The sequence below is a fragment of the Myxocyprinus asiaticus genome, chromosome 10 (genome assembly GCF_019703515.2).
Source record: "Myxocyprinus asiaticus isolate MX2 ecotype Aquarium Trade chromosome 10, UBuf_Myxa_2, whole genome shotgun sequence".
Lineage (NCBI taxonomy): Eukaryota > Metazoa > Chordata > Actinopteri > Cypriniformes > Catostomidae > Myxocyprinus > Myxocyprinus asiaticus.
Genome location: NC_059353.1, coordinates 36,388,114 through 36,414,153, shown reverse-complemented (window position 1 = coordinate 36,414,153; position 26,040 = coordinate 36,388,114). Strand labels below are relative to the sequence as shown.

Below are 26,040 nucleotides of genomic sequence, written 5' to 3'. Positions count from 1 at the left end.
ATATGTACTATAAATAGTAGATTATTATAAGCAACAACAACAACAACAACAAAACATAAATAAATACATTTATAAATAAAGTTCAGAACACATTTCAATCAGGTCATTGTTTATCTAAAACATAATTAACAAATACCGTTTGGAAACTTATACAGGATGCATTTAGAGTAATTAAATAAATATACTTCCCATGTTGTTTCCATTAATTACCTGCACTCCTTCAAAAGAGTGAGAAGTTGCCCTTTCTATGCTGTAGCTTAGCATTGCTCTTTCCAGTACAGCAGTTACATTTGCAGATATCATTGCATTTTCAGTCTTTTTCATAATCTGAGCACCTCCATATTAAAATAAACATTTTGCAAAATATTATATTTCACCTAGTTCGTTCATGCATATGGCGTGTCTTTTCACAATTTTTTTCTTGCTTTTCACTGCATTTCCAAAGTCTTGCATTTCTATGGCAGGCGGAGCCGTAGGAGGCTTAAGGAGTGGAGCTGTGGAAGGCGGAGCCATGGTAGGCTCGAGGCTAAGAGTCCAGGATGACTGGGAAATGACCTCAGTGGTTGTGAACATGAGCAGAGTCTCGGGAGCTACCCCTGTGATCTTGGGCATGGACTGAGACTCGGGCACGACCTCTGTGGTCGTGGGCATAGACAGAGACTCGGGAACGACCTCTGTGGTCGTGGGCATAGGCAGAGACTCGGAGACGACCTCTGTGGTCGTGAACATGGGCAGAGACTCGGAGAAGACCTCTGTGGTTGTGGGCATGGACAGAGACTCGGAGACAACCTCTGTGGTCATGAATATGGGCAGAGACTCGAAGATGACCTCTGTGGTCGTGGGCATACACAGAGACTCGGAGACGACCTCTGTGGTCGTGAACATGGACAGAGACTTGTAAACGACTTCTGTGGTCGTGGGCATAGGCAGAGACTCAGAGACGAACTCCGTGGTCATGAATATAGGCAGAGACTCGGAGAAGACCTCTGTGGTCGTGAATATGGGCAGAGACACGGAGACGACCTCTGGCAACGCAGGATCTGGGATGGACGAAGCTTCCAGCTCTTTGGCCGTGGCAGGCATTGGCTCGTTGGACGTGGCAGGCGTGGGCGTTGGCTCGTTGGCTGTGGCAGGCGTGGGCGTTGGCTCATTGGCCGTGGCAGGCGTGGGCGTTGGCTTGTTGGCCGTGGCAGGCGTGGGCGTTGGCTTGTTGGCTGTGGCAGGTGTGGGCATTGGCTCGTTGGCTGTGGCAGGCGTGGGCGTTGGCTCGTTGGCTGTGGCAGGCGTGGGCGTTGGCTCGTTGGCCGTGGCAGGCAGGAGTGCTGACAAGCTGTGAGGAAGGGTCTTCGTGACCCTACGCACTGACATCAGTGGTGGAGAGTTCAACTTGGAGACAATGGCCGAGAAAGATTTCGAGCAGGGAGTCGTGGAAGGCAAGGCTATGACATGGCGTGGAACCAACTCAGACTTGTCTGGGACATGACATGGAACAGACTCAGACTTGACTGGAACATAGCGTGGAGCAGATTCAAACTTGACTGGGACATGGAGTGGAGCAGACTCAAACTTGACTGGGACATGACGTGAAGCAGACTCAGACTTGACTGTGACTTGGCATGGAGCAGGCTCAGACGTGGCTGTGACATGGCGTGGAGCAGGCTCAGATGTGGCTGTGATATGGCATAGAGCAGACTCAGGCATGGCTGTGACATTGCATGGAGCAGACTCAGGCGTGGCTGTGACATGGCATGGAGCAGACTCAGGCATGGCTGTGACATGGCATGGAGTGGACTCAGGCATGGATGACTCAGAAACCGGGATCGGGATTGATTGAGGAGGATCCGCTGAAGTGAATGTCTCTAATATCAACTCAACATATTCCTCCCACGTGTAATCTCTGGTCGCCGGCAACTCCCTCCACTGGTGTGCAATGAGACCGATAGAGTACATGGACTTCAGGGTTGCATCGGAAAAGTCAGTACACTTGGCAATGACACAAAACAGACGGCAATATGCCGGGACGGGTAAGTTCACGTGGGTCAGCCGAATGAAGGGTGCTGCTAGATCCATTTCAGTTTGTTCGGTTGTTCTGTAGCAATGAGGGAGGTCACGAAGGCAGGATCTAAGAGCAGCTATTTTAATAAGAATAAAAGTAAATACAAAATAGGATGAACATGGAAACAGGGCAAGACAGGAAACCAGGAAGCAAAAACAAACAAAAACAAACAGGACTGAAACCGGAGCATGAACTGGGGAGAAAAATTAACAACCGACAAAGGTGAACAGAAAACAGGGCATTATATATGTGAGGGATAATTAGGTAAATGACACACAGGTGAAAACAATAGGGAACAGATGGTAGTGATCAGGGCAGGGAATCAAGGGAAGTGTAGTCCAGGGGGAAACAGATGACAGAGGCAAAACATAGGGCAAACAACAGAGAATCGTAACACCTACTTGATATCTCTGATATCATACCATTAAGGCATTCCATTGCCCAAAGCAGCAAAACAAAACTGCAAAGATCCCGTTAGCTTAGCAGGTTTTTGGCTGTCAACAGAGACCTCTCATTGCAACCAAATTGCGAAGGATAAAAATTGCTATGTTATGCTAGCATTTGTTCTTCATGTGTACGGTTTACAAAAGAGAGTGTAATTTACTGTATTTAACACAAGTGTTTTTTGAAACGTTAGCTAAACAAGTTTTATTATCGGTAATGTAAGAACTTTGACTGATTGATGTTTTATATTTGATTCTTATATAAATGTTATTGATCTAGTGTGAATGTGAAAACTAATACACATTTTGTCATGGCAAAGTTCTGGTGATAATTCACGTTTTATATATATTGAATAGAACTCTGACTGGTTATACGGACATGTCAAAATGCACATACGCTTTAAGCTTGCAAAACAGATTGTTGTGTTTAGTGTACTTCATCAAATATTGTTGACACAAATGGCACTACCTTCGTGGAATGACTCATGTACATAATTTGAGACAAAAGTGTTGGACTGGAGTAGGTTAGCATGTTAAAGTGGCAAAGCATCACATGAGTTTCATGAGTTTAAAATGCAAGTGTTTCATGTGAGACAAGACTACCCTGAAAATTCATACACTAGAAAGTCCAGTGTAAATTGAAATTGAACAGTGTATAGGACATTATTTAAGATAAAACTTAAGCAAATCTGCCTAATTAGTTAAGGGTTTTAACAAAGAATAGGATTTTGGAATAGAAATTAAAAATAGTATTACCATTTTGCAGTCAGGCAATCACAACGGCTAACTAGGGATTTAATTTTGCACAGCCAATCTTTTTTTTTTTTTTCTTCTTTTTTCAATTTAGTAATTTTATACAATTACTAAATTCAGTTTTTATACAACAGCAGATAAAACTGCTGAATGCATCACAGTTAGCCAATATTTGCAGATATTGGCTAACTTTCACCTGATTTATGCGCAAGGATACCATGTAAGACTTCTCAGAGCTGGTTCATTCCTTCTTTGTATTAATTCCCTTTTTTTTTTTTTTTTTTAGCTTGAGAATATTGTCTGTATAAAGTTGTATCAGATCTTTAAACTTATTTCCTGACCATGTACTTGGTTCAACTTTTACCCAATATCTGCGCAAGTAAGACTTGGTTTGGTTCATTACTTCTTTGTAAACAACACGTGTTTGTTTACCGTGCTGTCTACTGACTCTCTGGCATTCTGTACATAATTTCAGTAATTTCCATTAAACATGGAGGCAAATGGTGAACATCCATTTACCATCTCAAACAGTGATTCACTCAGAAATAGTTTACCACAGCCAAAGTCAATCAGCTTCAGCTGCGATGTGTTTGTATTAATCATCATGTTCTTTAAATGGATGCCATTGTGCTCAATGCAATGTTATTCAGCTTACATGGCCTGAAGCATGAGTCATATACTACCATATCACTCAGGCAACCTCTGATATGGCTGATGAAAGAAGGCAATTTCTCACAGAATCATGAGTTCTCCAGAATGAGGATGTATTGATCTGGGTCTTTAAACCATTCATACAGTATAGTCCTATCTGCATGTCATACTCTACCACACTAGCTGTTAGGGGTGTAAAAATGCATTAAAAAATTTGATACATTTTAGGAATTTCGATGCATTGATTACAGAAATTAAGAATCGATTATCATCAATATATTAATACCCAATGTGATACAGATGCCATCTCAGATTACACAAGTCTTCCGACCACAGGTGTGGAGCAAGCAAGACTGAAGGGAAAAAGGACACTTTGAAAGAAAGAAAGTTCATGTTGCTGAGTTCAACCCCTGCTAACCATAAGTTAAGAGGGTAAATGGATGGATGGATGCTGCTGAGTTCGGCATTCTGTGTCATTATTCATAACTGCTTGCACCCACTTAAACAAAGTAAGTTGATTGTTGTTGCTTTCTTCCCCAGTTATAATATATTATGTTTATATTGCTTTCATATCTCCATAAAATGTGTTATTTACCCATAAAATAGTTTATCCACAAATAGAACTCATCTTAAATAAATATGATTAGTGGGAATATAGGGAGCGATTTCTGATGGTTCTGAAGGGAACTCTCCAGTTAGCTTAATGTCTGTGTATTATAGTCACCTGTAATTGGTCATCGTTTAATAAATGAATGGCTTTCTGTTCATATCTTCAGTTTTTTAAACATGGAGGCAAATGGTGAACATTAATTTACAATCTGACAGTATTTCACTCAGAACTATCAAGTAGTTCACCACATCCAAGGTCAATCAACTTCAGCTCAAGGTGTCTTTATTAATCAGCATGTTCTTTAAATGGATGTCACTGTGCTGCTCAATGCCATGTTTTTCAGCTTGCATGGCCTGAAGCATGAGTCATATGCTACCATTTCACTCAGGCAACCTCTGATATGGGTGATGTATGTAGGCAAGTTCTCAAAGGGACAAGATTATTTAAGAATTAGGACATATTGATCTGACTCCTCAAAACATTCATACATCTGTATGTCAGAGACTACCTTATAAGCTTGACATACATTCCTAAATTTGGTGCATTCCCTCTTTGTAAACCACTTGTGTTTTAAGACCTACTAAGGTAGGCCTGTTAGCTGGCTTTTGGACCTCCGTTTACCATCTCAGAGAGTACCGGTAGGTCACCCAGATCTATCAAGTAGTTCACCACTACAGAGGTCAATCAACTTCAGCTGCAAGGTGTCTGTATTAGCCAGCATGTTGTATGAGACTTGCATGGCCTGAAGCCTGAATCATTTGCTACCAGTGGTGTAGTCCTACCAAAAAAAGTGGTTTACTATTTCCCAATCCCTGACTCGGGGTGTCTGTTACTAAAGATTGTACTTTACTGTTACTGTAGACTACGTAATCTGCGGATCCACAATATTCAAGTCAACTGTATTTCCATGGTGGGTGGAATTTCCGGTTGGCTAACGGAAGTGCGATTGGTTGGCGTTTTGTGTGTAGCTGGTCACTGCTTGTTTGTGTGTCATTCGGTTAGATTCTTGCTTTTTAAATGTTGTAAGATGTCTTTATTAAATTTTCCGGACAAGGTGTGCAGTTAGTGGTTATCCTAATAATCAAGCGAAACTAAAGTTTTGTCTAAAACAGCAATGTTATGATCAGAAACCACTCGCAAAGCACAGCGCTCCTGTCTCAGATGCTGCTTCTTCCATCGGCTGCCTACAGAAGGATTGACTTAGGAACATCTGTTTGACAAAGCTTGGAATAATCTGTTTGAGTGCTCTTTTCACTTTATTTGCAAGAATTCAACAGTGGGGATTACTTATATTATCCACTGTTATGGTCCGGCTACAATAGATGTCCAGAAACAGAGCACAATGAATTACATAAACGGTAGCATTATTGAGCTAACAGGTGTGTGAACGTGCTGAAAGTTCATTAGACATTTTGAGATTTTGTTTATTTTTATTCAGCGTTGGCCTTTGTAATGCTTCATGTGTTTTGAAATGGCATTATTGCTGATTATAAAAAGGAACAGTGTCTTTCCTGAACTCAGTGAGTAGTGACTATGTTTTCAGTTGTTTTCATGCTGTGATGCTAAATGGATAAATTCTACAGTGGAAGACCATAATTATTATATGAGACATGTACAGTAGTGAGATGTTTTATCATGTTTGAAATTAATAGTATTATGATTTTCCTCTTTCCTGCATTTTTCCTGCCTGCAGTTCACTTTCTTTTGAGTGTCTTTACAGAATGTGCTTGTCTTCCTTTAAGGGGAAAAGGTGATTTGGAAAACAGTGTGGACATTAATTCAGTATCAATTAAATTTATTTGTACAGTGCTTTTAATAATACATACTGTTTTATAGTTGCTTTACTGAGAACATTGAACTTTTGTGTACAATGTTTATAATATATGTCCAAATAAATATGTATATTTGTATTGCATTTGTACGGTACAGTTTATTGTGTGGCTGCTAAGACATCGTTATTTCCTACACTAGAACAATAAATTCAATCTATCAACAGGATCAACTCAACACATACCATGACCTTTCATTGAAGATATATGTTAGGAAATTACATCACACACACTGGAGGTGGACATCAGCCATTCTGCAAAATTACTTTGAGTTATTTGAAGTTTATAACTCTTGTTTTATTTATGTTTTCCATTATTTTGTGGTGTTAGTCATATGTGGTCAAGCATATGACATGTCCACCTTATTATGGGAAGATATATGGGAAACTAATATAATTTTAACATTTCAATATACAGTATTTATAGAAACAGAAATAAAATCATAAATATTAGTTTACAAATATGTTTCCAAGATATCAGTCACAGACCTTGTAGTGGCTCATTTATCCACTGAATTTCCACCCTGTTATTGTCCACCCTGATGCTGCCCATTTAACTGGATGGCCTTCTGAATTGTTTATTAAAAATTGAATTTAGCTTGACCAGTATGACTAATACAATCTTTAATATGTCCCTGTAATGATGAAACATGAAGAAACTTGTAAAAGTATGTTTTATTTTTCAAAAGTTTCAAAGCCGGAATGTCACCTAATTGTAGGAATGACCCATTTACGATATATACAGAGTTTCAGTTCCGCAGCTCTCTATACGCAGATTACGCTGTCTACAGTAACAGTAAAGTACATTCTATACATATTTTCATTCTTTTAAAAATGGAGACAAAGGGTGAAAATCCTTGTACCATCTCAGACAGTATGTCACCAAAACAACCAAGTAGTTCACCACAGCCAAGTTAATCATTTTGAACTGCAAGATGTCTGTATTAGTCAGAATGTTTTTTGAATAGACATCACCAGTGTTTTGCACCTTGCACAACCTGGAGCGTGAATATTTTACAGTGTCACTCTTGTTACTCCTGTTGCAGGTGATGAATACAGATATGCTCTCAAAGGAACATAAGCCATACACTACAACACTAGCTTAACATTCATGCTCAAATTTGGTTAATTTCTTTTTTGTGAACCACTGATGCTGTGGGACCTGCTCTAAGGTAGGCCTGTTAGCAGGCATATGAATGAGGCACTGTCTAATAAATTGTTTTGCTAAAATAAGCGTTTATCATATTTGTGTGCACGTGCGTGTATACGCAAATGCCCTCACTAATATAACAAAACATTACATTTTAGTCCTCCTCACTAGTTAAAACAGTCTCACAAATTGGGCAAATCGTTTTTAGCTCTAAATCTACTGATGTGCACAGGTTTGTTTTAGGGTTAGGTGAAGGGATAGGGGCTAGAAAATACCATTAGCCTGGTATGAAAACGATGGAAGTCTATGAAAAATCCTCACTAATATAGTGAAACAAACTTCTGTGTGTGTGAGCGTGTGTGTGTTATGCCAAATCTGCTGGAGTAACTGCATGCATGTAAAGTAGATAAACAAAGGAAGTGAATGGCTTAACATTCCAGGGGACTCTAAATGAATGAAAGAATGAAAGAAAATACATTCTGTGCCTTAAATTCTGAATGAAATAGTTTAGGGCTACTGGGTTTTATCCATGCCAACATGATTTCTTTTCTTCTAGGTTACTAGGCAGTTAGTCATCCTAAAAGAGCAATTCAGGGTGCATTTAAAATGCAAAAACACTCTTCAGCATGAACAATATAAGAGAGGTATTACTTAGATATTTTAACAATGGAGGACCTTCAATTTCCCTGGCTATGCAGGTAAATGATTATTTTGCCTGTTTACAACTTACACCGCACAGGCCTATTATCTTTGTTTCTGAAATTTAGAGTGTAAATTCAATACTATGAATTTCACTAGATTACACAATACAGACCTGCAACAACATCCCTGACAACTTCTGCACAAAAACTGGCCATTATCACTGACATACTTTCTAAATTCAGAACCTGTTAACCGGTATTTCCATGTGTACCATTATCAATATTTTTAAATGACATGCAAGCACAAAAATTTAAAAACCATATTGTGGCTTACAAGGTAGATATTTATTCAATAAGACCACATCTTTAGTGAATGACACAGAGTTTATTCACATAAAACACTTATAGTTGCACTCAGTAACTTTTGTCTTTGTGTCATCTTGGACTTACACTGACACCTAGCGGCTTGGATGCAGCATCATTTAAAATCAATCGTTTTCAGTTTCAGATGCCATTGTAGAAATTTAGTATTCACAGTCAACCATGATTACTGTAATCTATGAGTGAATGTGTCAAATAACAGGATGGTTACTAAGAGTAAGCGAGTAGTATTCGGCTGGTCGTGTGATTCTAACATATGCGGAACCTCTCAGTGTAGAATAAAACAGCTTTTATAAGGTTACAGTAATGACTGGAGTCTTCATTTAAATGTGAGTGGTCATGATTTCCTACATATATTGCAAAATTACAATTCATGTCTTTAGGAGTAGGATTTTTAATGAGGAAAAAAATTACTGAGTGCACCTTTAAAATCTTTTCCCGTGATTTTATTATTTTCAAGTCTACCTTTAGAATGGAATGTAGTGCCAGTAGGATCTCAGTTCTAAACTTGTTCTATATAAAATATTTAAAAATGTACAGAGGTTAAATTCTGTAACTTTAATTCCACATAGACAACACATGGGTGTCATGTTGACCCGATGGTCTAGTAGTATGTCTCTCTCTCCATCCAACCTGTAAATTAAGAATAAATATGTTTTGTAGTTAAAAATAAGGAACTGATACGCTCATATTTACACATACAGTATATCAAATTTGTTGTTAAGGACAAGGTTGTTGTTTTCTGATTACCTCCAGGGTTACGTCTAAGGATGAGCTTTCTGATTTCATCATAAATAAAAATGAGAAGAGAGTAGGGGAAGGCACAGAACCACCAATTGGGCCTGTAGATAGAGCACAGAGCATAAGCCCAACATAATTTCAAATCTAAATATATATGACAAAAGTAATGACAAGAAGCAAGAATGTAGATTTTCTTTTATACAAATAAATTATTTTAGCCTACTTGAGTGGATACATTCTGAGGGCCACATCCATGCCAGGGCAGTAGGACAAGAAAGCTGCCAATGCTGTTTCTTCAAACAATCCAAAGATCAGGATTTTGTTCCTGTGGTTGTAGGCCAAAAATGAATGAAAATCTACCCCAAAACATAACTTAAGCAAATGTTGAGCTCATTTGTTCTCCCTGACTCACTTCATTCCCTGCTGGAAGACAGAGTTTCGCCTGGTCTTGCAGATAATCAAATCGGCCCACTGCACGATCACAATGCTGGTGAAGAATGCAGTGTGGCAAGTGAACTCCACAATCTTTCTCTGTTCATATGTCTGAGAAAACATAAAATGTTGATAAAATACTAATTTGATAGTTTCCCCAAGAATCACACAGTTAATATTTAAATAATTGTAAAATAAAACCTACCCACTGTTGTCCATAACTGTCTTCCAGGTCATTAATATACTTGTCATCCCAACTCATACGAATTCCTAGCAGCCTTGGCGGTAAAAAGCCATTTTCGGCAAGGATGACAAAGTATGTGAAAAATCCAGCCAGAGCCTGAATCATACCTGGGGAATGACAAACATTAAAATTTACATTATATTAAAATCATTTTTATATTGTGAAGGTGCCGTCTTTTGGTGAAACTGGATCTGTTACAAAAACATGAAGACCCATTGTTTTTTTTCTAAGTGTGAGTGCGAGGAATATTTACTATATTTGTCACCACATAGATTTCTAGAGGAGGAAAAATCTAGGCATCCCAGACAAACTTCTGATGGTCAAATGATGGAAGACACATAAATAGATGTTTTCTTTTGTAAATGGTTTGTATGTCTATGGTTGTATGTTTGTACTGTTTGTATTGAATCACGTCATTTAGTGTCGGACTATTGTTCTTACCCTTAATTATATATTAAGATGCAGTTTCTAATGAATTTACCATCCATCTAGCAAGTACGTTTTTTTTTTTTTACTCACCAAAGCCAATTTTAACTTATTTTTGTTGCATATACTCACATTTTTGATCCTGCTTATAAGTGTTAAAGATAGATTCTAAATGGAAATATTCTGAGACTATCAAAATGGCCACCAACCTATTTGTCCATACGCAATGCTAATAAGTCTTTCATTCACTAATTTGTCTGTTTTCGGGTTTCTGGGCTGTCTCTTCATGATGTCACTCTCAGCAGCCTCATATGCCAGCGAAATGGCAGGGAGCTAGAAAACAAAACAAAATGGTTAACTGTCATATCTTGTACAAGTTAAGTTTGTTGTCATTCATCTCATTGCAGTCCAATCACAGGAACATTTTGGTAGCAGTAGTGATGACCTAGACGTCTGACAACAGATAACTGGTATAGAAAACCAAATGCATGTGAAAAGGTGTGAAATAGAAAATAACGTTTGTTCAGCACTGACCATGTCTGTTCCCAGGTCAATACACAATATGGTAACAGTTCCTAGAGGCAGGGGGATGTTGGCGATAATGAAGAAAAGGAAGGGTGTGATCTCAGGGATGTTACTGGTCAGGGTGTAAGCAATGGACTTCTTTAAGTTGTCAAAGATCAGACGGCCTAGAGTGGAGAGAAAACACTCATAATGGAACCCACAACATTGAGAAGACATAAAAAAGATGTGTGGCACCCATACCTTCCTCTACGCCTGTGACAATTGAGGCAAAGTTGTCATCTAACAGGATCATGTCAGCAGCCTGTTTTGACACATCTGAGCCAGCAATGCCCATAGCAACACCAATATCAGCCTTCTTCAATGCTGGAGAATCATTCACACCATCACCTGTTACAGCCACAATGGCTCCCTTTGGAAGAGAAATCAGTTTTACTGTTAACTTAAAGAATTAGTTCATGCAGAATTGAAATTCTGTCATTATTTACTCATCATGATGTTGTTCTGTATGCAGTTTTTTTTCTCTCTATGGAACAAAAAGGGGGAATTTTTGAAGAATCTCCACACAGCTTGTTTCCATTCAACATCAGTTCACAGTGTCTGTCAAGCTCCAAAAAGGACCACATAGCACAATAAAAACAACATTAAAGTGTTCCACACAACTTATGCACTACGCTGCAAGTCTTCTGAAGCCATGTAATAGTTTTTTGTGAGGAACAGATTCAAATTTAAGTTTATATTTAATAATAATCTCCCCTTCTGCTAAAGCTCTGAAATCATTTTATGTTCAGGTTCAGAAAGAAATGGTGCATCAAAGCACTAAGCTAGGTTTGATGTCATTCCCACCAAATGGAAGGGGAAGATTTTTAGTGAATGATGACTTAAATTTCTGTCTGTGCCACACAATGCTTTAATATGGCTTCAGAAGACTTGGAACACTGTGTGTGTGTCATATAAATTAATCATGGTGGTTTTTTTTTTTTACTTTTTGGAGCTTAACAGCTGTGGTTTGCTGTCTCTGTATTGAAAATTGGTGTGTGAAGATTCTTCAAAAATTATATTTTTGTGTTCAGTGAAAAAAGATAACATATGATTTTAGAATGACATGAGAGGGAAATAGAATTTTTATTTTTGGGTGAACTATTCCTTAAACTTTAAAACTCTTGATCAAAATAACAGTTCTCTAAATAAAGTATGCTAGTACTGTAACTGTCAGATTTATTCAAGTATTTAGCACCTCCTAATACCTGAAGTGCATCTAAATAAAACTAAATCATTACCGTTCGCTGACACCCCTCCACGATAATCAGTTTCTGTTGTGGTGATGTTCTGGCAAACACAATCTCTGTGTGGTATTTCAGAATATCATCTAGCTGTTCACAGGAGAGGTCCTTCAGGTCTCCACCATGGACCACACATGCCTTTGCATCTCTGAAAAGACAGAGTTATTGACTTATTTACTTTCATTTCAAGGGAAGTAACAGTGATGTTTTCAGTTAAACTAATACAGTGTGATACCTGGGGTTGACCTCATTGACTGGGATATTTAAGCGAGCAGCAATGTCTTCCACAGTCTCATTGCCCTCAGAGATAATCCCAACACCCTTTGCTATGGCTTTGGCAGTGATTGGATGGTCGCCGGTGACCATGATAACCTAAGTGTTCAGAAATATAAAGGTAAACTCAAATCATATGATAATTTCTTCCAGGGTTTTGTGCTATTCAGAATTGAACAGAGAATGCCTTTTAAATTCCTGAATTTAAACTAAATTTGATCTAAGGTAGTAAACAGGATTCAGAACTTGAATTCGAATTTAAGGAAAAATAATAAAAATGGAATTAAGGCATTACCCCTTTACGTGTAATTTTGTATTTGTACATAAAATTTTTCAGGATTAATTTACCCATAATGTTATCATGCACACAACATATGGGATATTTACAAAAATATTAGACGATATTAAAGGAATGGTCCCCCCAAAATGAAAATTTTCTCATCATTTACATTTAATGTCATGCCGTCTCAAACGAAAGTCTGAAATAAACGAAATGAAACGAAATAATGCGAAAGTCTATGACTTTCTTTCTTCTGCGGAACACAAACGAAGATATTTTGATGAAGATAATATGTGAATATATCCTTACAAAATAAGTAATTTGGGTCTAAACATTAAAGCTCCAAAAAGGATATAATGGCAGTGTGGAGAGCCTCCCATGCCAAAGTCAGTGTTGCCCCTGACAACCACAATCACACGCACCTGGAAACGGCTGAAATGCCGGAGTGGAAACAGCTGACACCAATCACCCACATCAACGAAGCACCATATAAGCTTTCACAGAACACTCACCCGAGGTCCGACATTGAGAAGACTTTCACTAACGTTTTCTCTCTGTCTCCTGTTACAGAATCGGAGTATAAGCCACCAGAACTATGAGCCAACAAAACCACGCATGCCACACACTCAACAACGGAGTACCTAGTACATCCACAGTGGAACATGGGAACCAAATGTGCACTTCAAGCATTCTCTTCATTGTCTATTACTGCACTTGAAAATTCACCGTTTATTGTAATAAACACCCCTCCGGTCACACTAAAGTGTTACGGTTGTCTGTACCTCATTCTCAACTCCGCAACACTGGTGGAGAATGCTTCATCTGTGAGGACAGACACAATTACTTACCCCGTAATTCTCTCTGTTCCCACAGATTCCGCTCTCTCTGTCCCTCGAATTATGGAAGACCTCATCCACCATCTTGCCGAAGTTTCACTCCACCAGCAACAAATATCTGAACTTGACATATCTGAAGCTTGCTGCCAGACTGACCTGAATGGAACAGGAGATCATTTGTCTGCAGGCAGAAGTGGAAGAGCGTGCACCGGAAGCAAAACATACAGTCCAGCAGGTACTGACCAAGCTCACTGAGCTGGATGATTAAGAGGCTTTTCTCCATACCTTTGAGATCATGGCAGTTCGGGAGGGCTGGCTGTGAGGGGAGTGGTCTGCGATTTTGCCGCCCTTCCTTACGGGGGAAGTACAGCAGGCCTACTACTCCTTGTCGGCCGAAGCCTCCCACAACTATGACACTCTCAAAGCGGAGATTCTAGCCTGGGTGGGATTGTCTCTGGTGTGTGCCACTCAAAAGTTCCATGAATGGATATACGATCCCCATGTTCTGATTTGGGTCCAGGCATCTCAACTAGTACGCCTCGTCCAGCTCTGGCTTCTCGGCGGAAACCCAACCCCAGAGAAAGTAGTGGAAAAGATAACCGCTGATAAACTGCTGAGGTCTCTGCATTGTTCCATTTGCCGGGCCGTGGGAATGAAAGACCCCTCCATGATGGCTGAGCTGGTCAAAGCAGTAGAGCTGGCGAAGACAGCAAATGCTAGAGACGGTGGAGAGAGAGCGGTGGGATTTCCCCGGAGGTGCTGTCCTGAGAGGCGAGCGCCAGAAGGCACCCGACGGAAGGAAGTTCCAGCCGCTTGGAGGGAGCCCTAAAGATGAACCATTGCCGACGGAACCCAATTCCCAGGATGGCCGCGCTTGGTTTGCAGGGTGCATCCTGCATCTTACGGTGTTGCCAAAAGGATACACCCGATACATCCCCTCGGCCTCAGTTATGGTGGCAGCCAAACCTGGTAGTTGGTGAATCGATGTAGGAGTTATCAAGGAGCTACCAGTACCCTTACTGTTAGGGCAAGATTGGCTGGGTCTAGAGTGGCTCCTTAGCACAACTCCAGCCCCCACAACCAAGCGGAGGACTGGACGACCAAGACCTCAGCCCAGCCCCCTCACTGCACTGTTGGCAACGGAGAGTGAGAGAGAAGGAGTGTCCAGGAATTCTAGTAACCTCTTCTTTGATCTGTTCCAGCAGATTTCAGCCGGGGGATTGTTCGGCAGGGAGCAAAGGGAGGAAAAAAGGCTTAAACATTGCTGGAACCAAATCCGGGAAATCGAGGGGGTTCCCCGGCAAGCCGAACCTCACCCAACTCCTCACTTCATTGTTGAGAATGGGCTCTTGTACTGTGTCACTGAGAGGAGAGGGGAACAAAAATGGCTGCTGGTGGTACCACGCGGAAGGACCGAAACCATCTTAACCCTGGCCCACTCACATCCTATGGCTGGGCACCTGGGGGCCCAAAACATCACCCAAAGGATCCGCGACAGATTCCTCTGGCCAGGACTAGACAGAGAGGTCAAAAGGTTCTGTCAGCGGTGCGAGGTCTGCCCCTAAGCCCACTCATCCCGGTGCCTTTTGAGCATGTCGGCATGGACCTGATAGAACCGCTGCCAAAATCAGCCTGGGGCCACAAGTATATATTAGTCATTGTAGAATATGCCATGAGGTACCCCGAAGCCATCCCCTTACGAAAAGCCACCTCTAAGAATGTTTCCAAGGAACTGTTCCTACAAATAAGCCAAGTCAGAATTTCAAAAAAAACTTAATGAATCAAGGCACCTGTTCTATCGTCTCTTCATTGGTTGCCAGTAAATTTTAGAATACATTTCAAATCATTGGTTTTAACTTTCAGGGCTTTACATGGACAAGCTCCCCAGTATATCTCAGACCTGTTAAAGTCTTATTTACAGTTGTGCTCAAAAGTTTGCATACCCTGGCAGAAATTGTGCCCTGCAATTAGTGCCTGTGTATAAATAGTCAATGAGTTTGTTACCTCTCACGTGGATGCCGATTTTGATTAACCAACAAAATTGGTTGAATGTCTTTGAATTTAAATTTAGTAAATTCAAATTCCAATTTACCATCCTGTGGTATAAACAACTGAATCAAATTTCAACTCACGAATTGTAAGGGAGCCTAACCTTAAAGTTGTATTTCATCCTAAAATGGAAATTATGTCATCATTTCTCATACTCATGTTGTTGCAAACTCATATGGCTTTCTTTCTTCTATTTGACACAAAAGCAGATGTTAGACAGAATTACAGTCTCAGAACTGCATTCACTTTAATTGTATGGAAAAATATACAATAAAAGTCATTCTGCCTAAAGAAATACATGGTTTTGGAACAAAATGAGGGTGAGTAAATGATAACAGAATTTCCTGCTTTTTATTTTTTATTTTTTTGAGTGAACTTTCCCTTTCCAATCCTGATTATGGCACAGGCTAGTAGATTTGCCAAGAAGCAGCTCTACTATACCTTGATCCCTGCACTTCTGCATTTGCCAACTGCATCAGGTACAGCAGCACGAGGGGGATCAATCATTGACATAAGACCAACAAAGCACAGATTCTCAGTGGGGAAATTCACATCATCAGCATCAAACTGGAAGCCTTCTGGAAACTGCTCATCCGGAAGGTAGAAATGGCAGAACCCTGTTAGAGAAGAATGTGCATGATAAGTCTACAATTTTATCAGTTAAGCTTGCAACTTTGATTGGAGAGAGTGGAAAGAGTCTTACCCAATACTCTCTCTCCAAGTCCCCCAAGCTCCAGATAAGCATTCTGAAAGGATTCTTTAATTTCATCATCTAATAGTTGTTCCTTCCCTTGGATCATTATGGTAGCACAGCGGTCCAGGATTCTCTCTGGAGCTCCTTTCATCACCAGCAGATGCTGAGACTCTGTGCCACCACTTGGGATCTTGTGCACTGACAGCTACCAATGCAAGCATCAAATAATTTCATAAGAATGATGAGATTTATTTTCTTGGTAGAATATGGAAAACCAAGTATTTTTGTATTAGGTAGTGATGTAAGAGCCTAATTCCAGTACCTGGTATTTGTTAGTAGAGTTAAAAGGGATTTCAGCCACTTTGGTGTACTTGTCTCTCATTTCTTTTACTGATCCACAGCAGAGCTCAATGCATTTCAGCAGAGCAGACTCAGATGCATCCCCGGCAACATCTCTCTAAACAGTCAAACAAAACACACAAGTGATATTTATTTCTTCTGAAATATCTCAGCTGAACAGCTAAAATGATTCAACTTGACAATAAATAAAAAATGGCACGATTGAAACACCAAGTTGTACTGTTAGAAAACGTAAAAAAAAAAAAAAAAAAAAAAATGTAATATTGTCAACTATATTTTTTGACTGCCATTGGTGAAATAGGATAGGCATTTAGGATAACTAGCAATTCCTCTGTAACCATTGAGTAAGATGGATCAGGGTCCAAAATTAAGTCAAAAATTTTAAATGGCGGGGGGCCTGGGTAGCTCAGCAAGTATTGACGCTGACTACCACCCCTGGAGTCGCGAGTTCGAATCCAGGGTGTGCTGAGTGAATCCAGCCAGGTCTCCTAAGCAAACAAATTGGCCCAGTTGCTAGGGAGGGTAGAGTCACATGGGGTAACCTCCTTATGGTTGCAATTAGGGGTCTCGCACTCGATGGGGCACGTGGTAAGTTGTGCGTGGATCGCGGAGAGTAGCATGAGCCTCCCGTGCTGTGAGTCTCCATGGTGTCATGCACAGCGAGTCACATGATAAGATGTGTGGATTGACTGTCTCAGAAGCGGAGGCAACTGAGACTTGTCCTCTGCCACCCGGATTGAGGTGAGTAACCGTGCCACCATGAGGACCTACTAAGTAGTGGGAATTGGGCATTCCAAATTGGGAGAAAAAGGGGATAAAAATAAAAAAATAAAATAATACAAAATAAAAACTTTTAAATGGATTTTGCAGGTAAATAAAATGAAAATTACTCTAATTTTCCAGTAACTTTATTAGGAACTGCAACATTACATGTTTTAAAGGGATAGTTCACCCAAAAATTAAAATTCTCTCATCATTTACTCACCCTTATGTCATTTATTTCCACTGTGGAACACAAACAAAGATTTTTAGAAGAATATCTCAGCTCTGTTGGTCCTCACAATGCAAGTGAATGGTGACCAAAACCAGAAGGTCCAAATAGGACATAAAGGCAGCATAAAAGTAATCCATACTACTCCAGTGGATAAATCCATGTCTTCAGAAGTGATATGATAGGTGTGGGTGAGAAATAGATCAATATTTAAGTCCTTTTTTTCTATAAATCTCTACCTTTGACCAGCCCTAACCAGTAGTTAGCTGAATGTGAAAATGAAAGTGTATATTTACAGTGAAAAGGGACTTAAATATTGATCTGTTTCTCACCCACACTTTTCATATTGCTTCTGAAGACATGGATTTGACCACTGGAGTCTTATGATTACTTTTATGCTGCCTATATATGCTTTGTGGACCTTCTGAGTTCTGGTCACCATTTACAGAGCTGAAATATTCTTCTAAAAATCTTAATTTGTTTTCAGTAGAAGAAAGTCATCTGTGATGGCATGAGGGTGAGTAAATGATGAGAAAATTAAAATTTTTTGGTGAACTATCCCTTTAAGTCAAATTGCAATTATGATAATCTGATCCTCACTGACATAAGAGACTTGCACAATGCAATTCAAAGACACAAACAATTTACTAAAGAAAAGATATGTTGCGATTCATGTCTTCATCCAATGTTTACTTCAGTGAATATTTTATCATCAGAGGTTCATCTAGGATGCCTAAATATTTGTTATCCTAAACAGCATGTGATAATGTATGTGGAATATTCCTCACTCATCTTGTATATGATGCTATGAATGACACAGTGACCTGCACTGTTTGTCACTGATATACATAACGGTATATACAGCTACATATTTATATTGTCATTGGGACAAAAATTTGAAATTATAGACATGTATTTGTGTTTAAGTAAAGAAAAATAGTTTAATGACTAGTAAGAAGTATTTTTGGCCTCTAAAAATTTTTATATCACCCACCATTAGTAGGCATAGCAAAAACTTCATTTTGGACCCTGTGTATTAATACAATTGCTGTGCTCCACATCAAAAACAAACCTTCAGAATAGGCACATCAGTTTGCTCTGCCAGGAACACAGCCCTGTTGCAGAGCCCAGCAATGCGTGCCAAAGATGCCCAGGTGTCCGAACTACGGTCAAAGGAAGTCCCACTCTGATTTTCTGTGGTGTCAGCCTCATGGATCTGGTTATCAAACCACATGTGGGCTACAGTCATGCGATTCTGCGTTAAGGTGCCAGTTTTATCAGAACAGATGGTTGAGGTTGAGCCCAGCGTTTCAACGGCCTCAAGGTTTTTAACCAAACAGTTCTTCTTAGCCATACGCTTAGCTGTAAGGGTGAGACAAACCTGAGGATTGAGAGACAGAGAGTAGGTGTCATGTGAAAATTGAAAATCTGCCAATGTAAGGGCCTAAGCTTCAAATAAAGTGAATTCAAACTTACTGTGACTGTAGCAAGAAGACCTTCAGGCACATTGGCCACAATGATCCCAATAAGAAAGATAACAGCTTCCAACCAGGAGTAACCAAGAACAAGTGACAAGATAAAGAAAGAGACACCCAGGAAGACTGCTACGCCTGTGATGATGTGGATGAAATGCTCAATTTCAATGGAGATGGGGGTGCGCCCAACTTCCAGACCAGATGCAAGGGTGGCGATACGGCCCATTACAGTACGGTCTCCAGTGCTGATAACGAGGCCACGTGCAGTACCTAAAACAAAAGTGAAGTATTGCAAGATTTTTCTTTAAATACATATTATTTCATTTTCTTTTACAGCATAATTTTCTGTAAAGCTGCTTTGAAACGATGTGTTGAGAATGACTTGACTATTTAAAATGTATTTATATTATATATATCATAAATAATATGTGAGAGACCGGGGCTAGTTGTCACACTTTTTACTCCAGTGAATATTTCTCTGCATAAGTTTATTTCTGAAAGTCAAAATTGTGTAGGCACATAATTTAAGGCTTGGCTAAAAAAATAAATTAAAAAATTCCCACCATTATTACCCCGGAAAAAAGATACAGTTCACTGAACACATGTTGACCTTTTGTACAAATATTGGGGCATGTTGCCACAATGGAACCTGCCATTAAAAAGCCTATTATAGGCTTTACAGACACATTTAGACAGTAAAACTATTATGAAACACAAAACAATTCATGAAACAGCAAAAAATAGTTACTGAGATTTAGTCCTTTTGACAGCTTCCCTGTGTGACAACCAGCCCCGATCTTCCCTATACACTTGAGTTTGCAATGAATAAGAATATCAAATACCTTCAACACAGTTTGTGGAGAAGAAAGCAATATTCTTGGTCTCAAGAGGATTATCATTTGAGAAATCTGGGGACCGTGTCTGAGGCTCTGATTCTCCAGTCAGAGAGGAGTTATCCACCTGAAAAACACATTCTATTTAAAAGCTTTTTTTTTTTTTTTTTAAGTATTTCAACATATTGTCAATGCCACTAAGAGAAATGTGAATTGTTAAGGTTATACCACTCAAAAATAGAGAGCAAAGACTGTGGAAAGATGCTCATAATAACCTTGCACCCATGTGATGATATGATTCTCAGGTCAGCAGGGATTCTGTCACCACCTTTCACTTCCACCAGATCACCAATCACCACTTCTTCAGCGTTAATATGCTTCTTCTCACCATCACGGACAACCAAAGCTTGCTAGAAAGAAAATTACAGAATGGCCAAGTGAATGCCTATGAAATATCAGAACAAAATAAAACTATTTGGTTGGGAAAAAATTCTATGTATTTAAGCTGATGGACAGGTTTGATAGCTTTGAAGACCCCCCAAATTTGGAGTGTTGTGACTTTTAGTCCATGTCTATTACCGTTGAAGCCATTTGATCATGCACTCTTAAATGTTGACAAAATTCACTTTTAGGAGATAAATGCATTTGAAATGTACAGTCTTCCCTGAAAAACCGACAAAAAAATATGACGATTCATGTTGCACTACACAACAATTTTTGGCCAATCACATGCTCTCTTGAATATCCCTCCCCCTAGAACCACCTGGAGCAAGCAGCAAACAATCATTCATATCTGTTATGTAACTAAAGTCTATTGGCTATTTCAAAAAAAGGTCCTTTCGATATGTTCCATCCAAACTTACTGTTTCAACAGGAAATATGTCAACACAGGACAGAAAACTGGATACATTCAATTTCATGGGGTCTTTAAAGACAATAAACTGGTAAAATCACTCCTCCTATAATTAATTTATTTATCACACATTTGCACATATACAGTGAAATTCTTTTTTTTTTCACATATCCCAAGCTAAGCTGGGGTCAGAGTGCAGGGTCAGCCATGATACGTCGCCCTTGGAGAAGATAGGGTCAAGGGCCTTGCTCAAGGGCCCAACAGTGGCATCTTGGCAGTACTGAGGCTTGAACCCCTGACCTTCTGATCAGTAACCCAGAGCCTTAACTGCTGAGCCACCACTGCCCCCCAAACCTGTTCCTTGTGTGTGTGTGTGTGAGAGAGAGAGAGAGAGAGAGAGAGAGAGAGAGAGAGAGAGAGAGAGAGAGAGAGAGAGAGAGAGAGAGAGAGAGAGAGAGAGAGAGAGAGAGAGTGAGAGTGAGAGTGAGAGTGAGTGAGTGAGAGTGAGTTGTGAACTTGTGAAATCTGTACCTGTGGAACCAAATTCTTGAAAGAGTCCATAATCTTAGAGCTCTTGGCATCTTGATAGTATGAGAAACAGCCAGTGATGATGACCACAGCAGACAGCACAACTCCCAAATACAGCTGCATTGCACATAGGGATAGATGAGATTGTTTATGATAAAACTTCTGAGAAGTGGAACAAAATTAGGACCCACTTCATATTAGGTGCCTTCAACTACTATTTACTAAAGCATTTGATACAATGTAATTATAATGTACATAGGTGATGTTACATTGTACATACATTTAACATACCTGGATTTAATTACAGCTAGAGTCACACTGTAAACCTTATCCCTAACCCTAATCTAAACCCTTACCCTACCCTACACCTTCCCGTACCTCAACCTCAATAGCAGCAAATGTTTTACAGAACGACATGTAATTACACAATAAGTACATTGTATTGTATGTATTTTAATGCTAGTACATAGTAGTTAAAGACACCTAATATAAGTGGGACCCAAAATTAAATACATCTCTCAGCATATCCTCTCACATTGTCATTGGCTGGCTCATCTTCCATTGCTGCCTGAATGCCATATGCAAGAAAGCAGAGAACGGCACCAGTCCACAACAGCATGGAGAAACCTCCAAACATCTGCTTGCAGAACTTGACCCACTCTGGAGTGGTTGGTGGTGGAGTGAGGGCATTAGGTCCATCACGGGCTAGGATCTCTTCTGCACGAGAATTTGAAAGACCCTGGTGGAGTCACAGAGAAAGCTATTGCTATTGTAAAGCTATATGTAGACATTTATTAATAATTGTTTATTATGGGATGTTTACATACAGTGATTTGCAGCAACATTTGCAGTGACTGGAAATCATTAAATTTCATCTTTTTTATTTACTGGCAATCTATTTCATTTGTGATCATATTTTCAAAAGTTATGAGCAGTTGTAAAGCCCCCAAATATTGTTAGGGCATCCTGCAGGAACCACAACCAACAATACTCTGACCCCACGACCTATATTAAATTGCTGTATATGTGAACAATGTTTTGAAGTTAGATGTGTTGTGCATAAAAAAAAGTAATCATGAATGACGCTTGTTACCTAAACAAACAGTTAAAAAGGACTATTTCAATATGTAATGCCTTTAAACGCACACACACACACACACACAAGCATACATCTTTACTTACTTTGCTCAAATCTGTTCCATATTTACGGTGGAGCTCTTCCAAAGTCAGTTTGTGATCATCCTAAAAACACATAATACAAACAGAAATATACAGTTTGAAAAAATATTGTATTGGCACAATCATGACCTGAACAAGACAAAGCCTTACCAAATCCACTTCCTTTTTCAGCTCATCCATATCTTTCTCTTTCTTCTCCTTCTTATTTTTGTTCTTTTTCTTCCCACCTTGCTCTGACATTGCTGCCAGCTCATACTGGTCCCGTCCATCCTGAAATAGATGTTTGAAACATTAAATCTCTATAAATGAAGTCTTTTTGTGGTAAAATGTAGGGGAATAAGTAAACAATCGCTGTAAATATCATTTTTGTCATCCCATAGCAAATAATAAAAATAAACCCAGACAGGGTGATCAGGACCCTGATGCAAAGTTTCCCCTTTTAACATGACTACATACAAACTAAGTAAATAAATAGACATGAAATATTGATTTATTTTGAAATTATTATATTTTGTGAAAAGACAGAGACCACAGAGTGCTGCAAGAGACATGAAAATAGTACACTAGTAGATCTACTATGCAGGTTTTACACTGCAGGAACAGAAATTATTAAATTGTCTAAAGCAAAGTAGAAAGTTAGTTGTAAAAAGTGGAAGCACAACCCAAATCATAATTCCACAATAAGTATGCTATAGCTGGAAATAGTGATGAGTACTCCATGCACTACACTAGTCATACACAAACAGTAGCATACTTTATTCTCTCTCAGTCTAATATTAAGACAAAGGGAAATATATTCTCATAATATTAACAATGCAATCAGAGAATACAAGGAGGAAACAATAAACTACACTCTCTCACAACATGACCGAGATTCCAAAAAAGTTCAGGAGATTTGTAATATTGCACGTCACATTACAGTTTTTCTTAATTGCTAAAACACTAAACCCCATTCTCTGAATCAGATGCTCAGTGGCCTAAACCCATTTTTCGAATAAATCACTCTTTTCGCAGAACCTTAAACAAGCTAAGGTAGTTAGACACCATTTGCAAATCTCATCCACTCTTTTTGCAAAACTCTAAACATATTCTCACTCACTGAAACACATTTTGCACTGTGATGCACTTGTGTTGCAAAGCGGTAAAAGCGGCCAACAAAAGTTAAACACAACTACAAAACAATTGTCATCGTTTACACACAATGACTCAAATTTATTCACACTTGTTTCTCATGATGTGATCAAACCAATTATACAAAATACACGAAGCACGAAGACGTGATGCTGAGGCAGAATGAATCTCTCAATGACTTTGATTTTGCAGTTGCACAACATTTTTGAGTGCACTGTAATGTGCTTTTCATTTAGAGTTTTCTTTGGGCTTTTGCATTTGGGCTACTGTAGTTTGTGCAAGTGCTGTTCAAAATCAGGACATTCAATGCTGTATTGCAGTACTTACTGTATACAATATATTCACTGTACTAAGTTGTGATTCCTAAAATGTGTTTACTATGTAAAATAAAAAAAAAATTTCCGGTAACTAGATGTCCTGGACACTGTGTTCTCCATTTTCTGATGTAGTGTCTAATGAATGCTCTGTAGTGTTTATATATTGACTGGCTGTGTGTATCATCTGAAAGCATTGTTTGATTTTGAGCACAGATGAAATGGTTTTGAGGCGATTGTTTGATTTTGCCAGAAGAGTTATGAGTTTTGTGAATGTAGTTTGAAGACTTGGTTTTGTGTTTTAAGTTGTGAGAAAATGGGAAAAGGTTTCAAGAAACGTTTATTAGCAATTAGGAAAAACTGTAATGAAGGCTTAGTCCATTTTAACATTTGGGTCATAAAACATTGTTATCTTAAAAATATTAAAATATAATAAATATATAAATAGATATACATAAAATATAAAATAGCAGCATATGCCTAGGCTATAATAAACGCCAACATAAATGTATATATATATATATATATATATATATATATATATATATATATATATAATGAAGCTTGTTTTGAAAGCTTGTGTTTCCCCTAGTGATCTTAAGAAATGGAATATCGTCCTTCGGAATATATCCGTGGCACGAAACTGAAACTCAAAAAAGTATTTTACTCACCCCAACTCCCATTTTCGCTTGTAACGGCGACTGCTCCCCTTTATTTTCAATGCTCCGATCCTTTCAAAACCCTTTTACAATTTTTGCTTTCCCACTTTTGTGCTTCTCTTGCTGATGTGCGACATACAGCAACAGATCATCCAAATGTGTCCCGCCTTCAGATCGGGTGCTGATGAAAGTTCATGTTATAAGGAGTCTCCACTTACGCGTCGGTGTAGAATGCTGAAGCGCCAATAGGAAGACAACACTTTTGCTTATGTATGTGTGCAGAAGGCGAGGGAAGTGTAAATGTAAAGTTTGAATCCTGGGAGCCGAGAAAGAGTTTTTTTTTTTTTTTTTCTTTCTTTCTTTACAGACACATTTATTATACTCTTTATACTGTACGTAACAACATAACACTCACTACAATACTGTATAACATGCAAAACTGTATAATCAGTAGTGACATGGGTGTTAAATAAAACATTTAATCTAAAAGGAAGTGAAACATACTATACAAAATTTAAGTAGGCTATCTGCATTTTTTTTATTTATTTTTTATTCATGATTTTGCTGTTGAGAAAATGTAATTCAGCTCCTGTAAAGCACAGGTGTCAGCTTATTGTTTTTGTAACTATGCAATAATAGTAGAATGCAATATAGCATTGAAGCAAAAATCTATTCTATGGTGCACAAAAAAAATTACAGTACAGTGGTATGAGGAAATGTATACAACAAAAATAACAGTATTTCAGAAATAAATGACAACAAAATACAAATACTGTGATGAACAAATGATACACCGATGCACAAACAAAACACTGATTTAATGTTTCTGTGGAAGATATAGAGATATAGAATAATGTCTGCATGTTGGATATACAATTTGTCAATATTATGTGTACTATGCAAGTTAAAAGGTTTAGAAGCAAATACATTTTATGGTATGGACAGAAAAAAATGTCATACACTGTTTTTTATTTATTTATTTTATTATTTGCATTACTGTCTAGGTGAATGTCATTTTTAATATGATTATACTATTCAGTAAAAGTGAACAAATATTACTGCCGAGGATAAAAAGAGCTGCCTAAAAAATCTAAAATCTTGGTTGCTTTTATCCTAATCTTCATGCATGTTTCAACCCACTTGAAGGGAAACCATGGCAATGTGGGAAACCAAGAGCAGTGCCAGGAAATCTACAAGTGGGTTGAAGATAATTAAATTCTGGTGTTGAGATCTATTGAACAAATGAGTGAAAAACATTTGGGTAAATTGAGATTTTTAGAGTGACATCCTGAAACATTATGTGTTTAAATAGTATGGTATGTAATTGTTTGCAGTTTGTCCTACAGTATGTATTACACAACAATAGAATTGTTAGCTAATGTCTGAATATAATTGCATTTTAATGCCATTGCTCTATAAATCTG

The 26,040-nt window shown here is 38.7% G+C and overlaps 1 protein-coding gene across 1 annotated transcript; it reads right to left on the bottom strand.

Annotated features, from left to right (window-relative positions):
- Window positions 1-6,997: 6,997 nt before the first annotated feature.
- On the bottom strand, window positions 6,998-24,816 carry LOC127446897 (sodium/potassium-transporting ATPase subunit alpha-1). The gene is made up of 22 exons (XM_051708214.1): window positions 24,629-24,816; window positions 22,663-22,782; window positions 22,516-22,575; window positions 21,869-22,072; window positions 21,337-21,450; window positions 20,228-20,362; window positions 19,962-20,079; window positions 19,121-19,389; window positions 18,717-19,025; window positions 16,616-16,750; window positions 16,303-16,498; window positions 16,041-16,216; window positions 12,397-12,533; window positions 12,159-12,309; window positions 11,122-11,290; window positions 10,891-11,045; window positions 10,566-10,689; window positions 9,892-10,037; window positions 9,667-9,797; window positions 9,478-9,579; window positions 9,264-9,355; window positions 6,998-9,146 (listed from the first exon to the last, which is right to left on the bottom strand). The coding sequence occupies exons 1-22, from the start codon at window positions 24,638-24,640 to the stop codon at window positions 9,118-9,120; spliced, it is 3,084 nt and encodes a 1,027-aa protein (XP_051564174.1). The 5' UTR covers window positions 24,641-24,816; the 3' UTR covers window positions 6,998-9,117.
- Window positions 24,817-26,040: the final 1,224 nt, after the last annotated feature.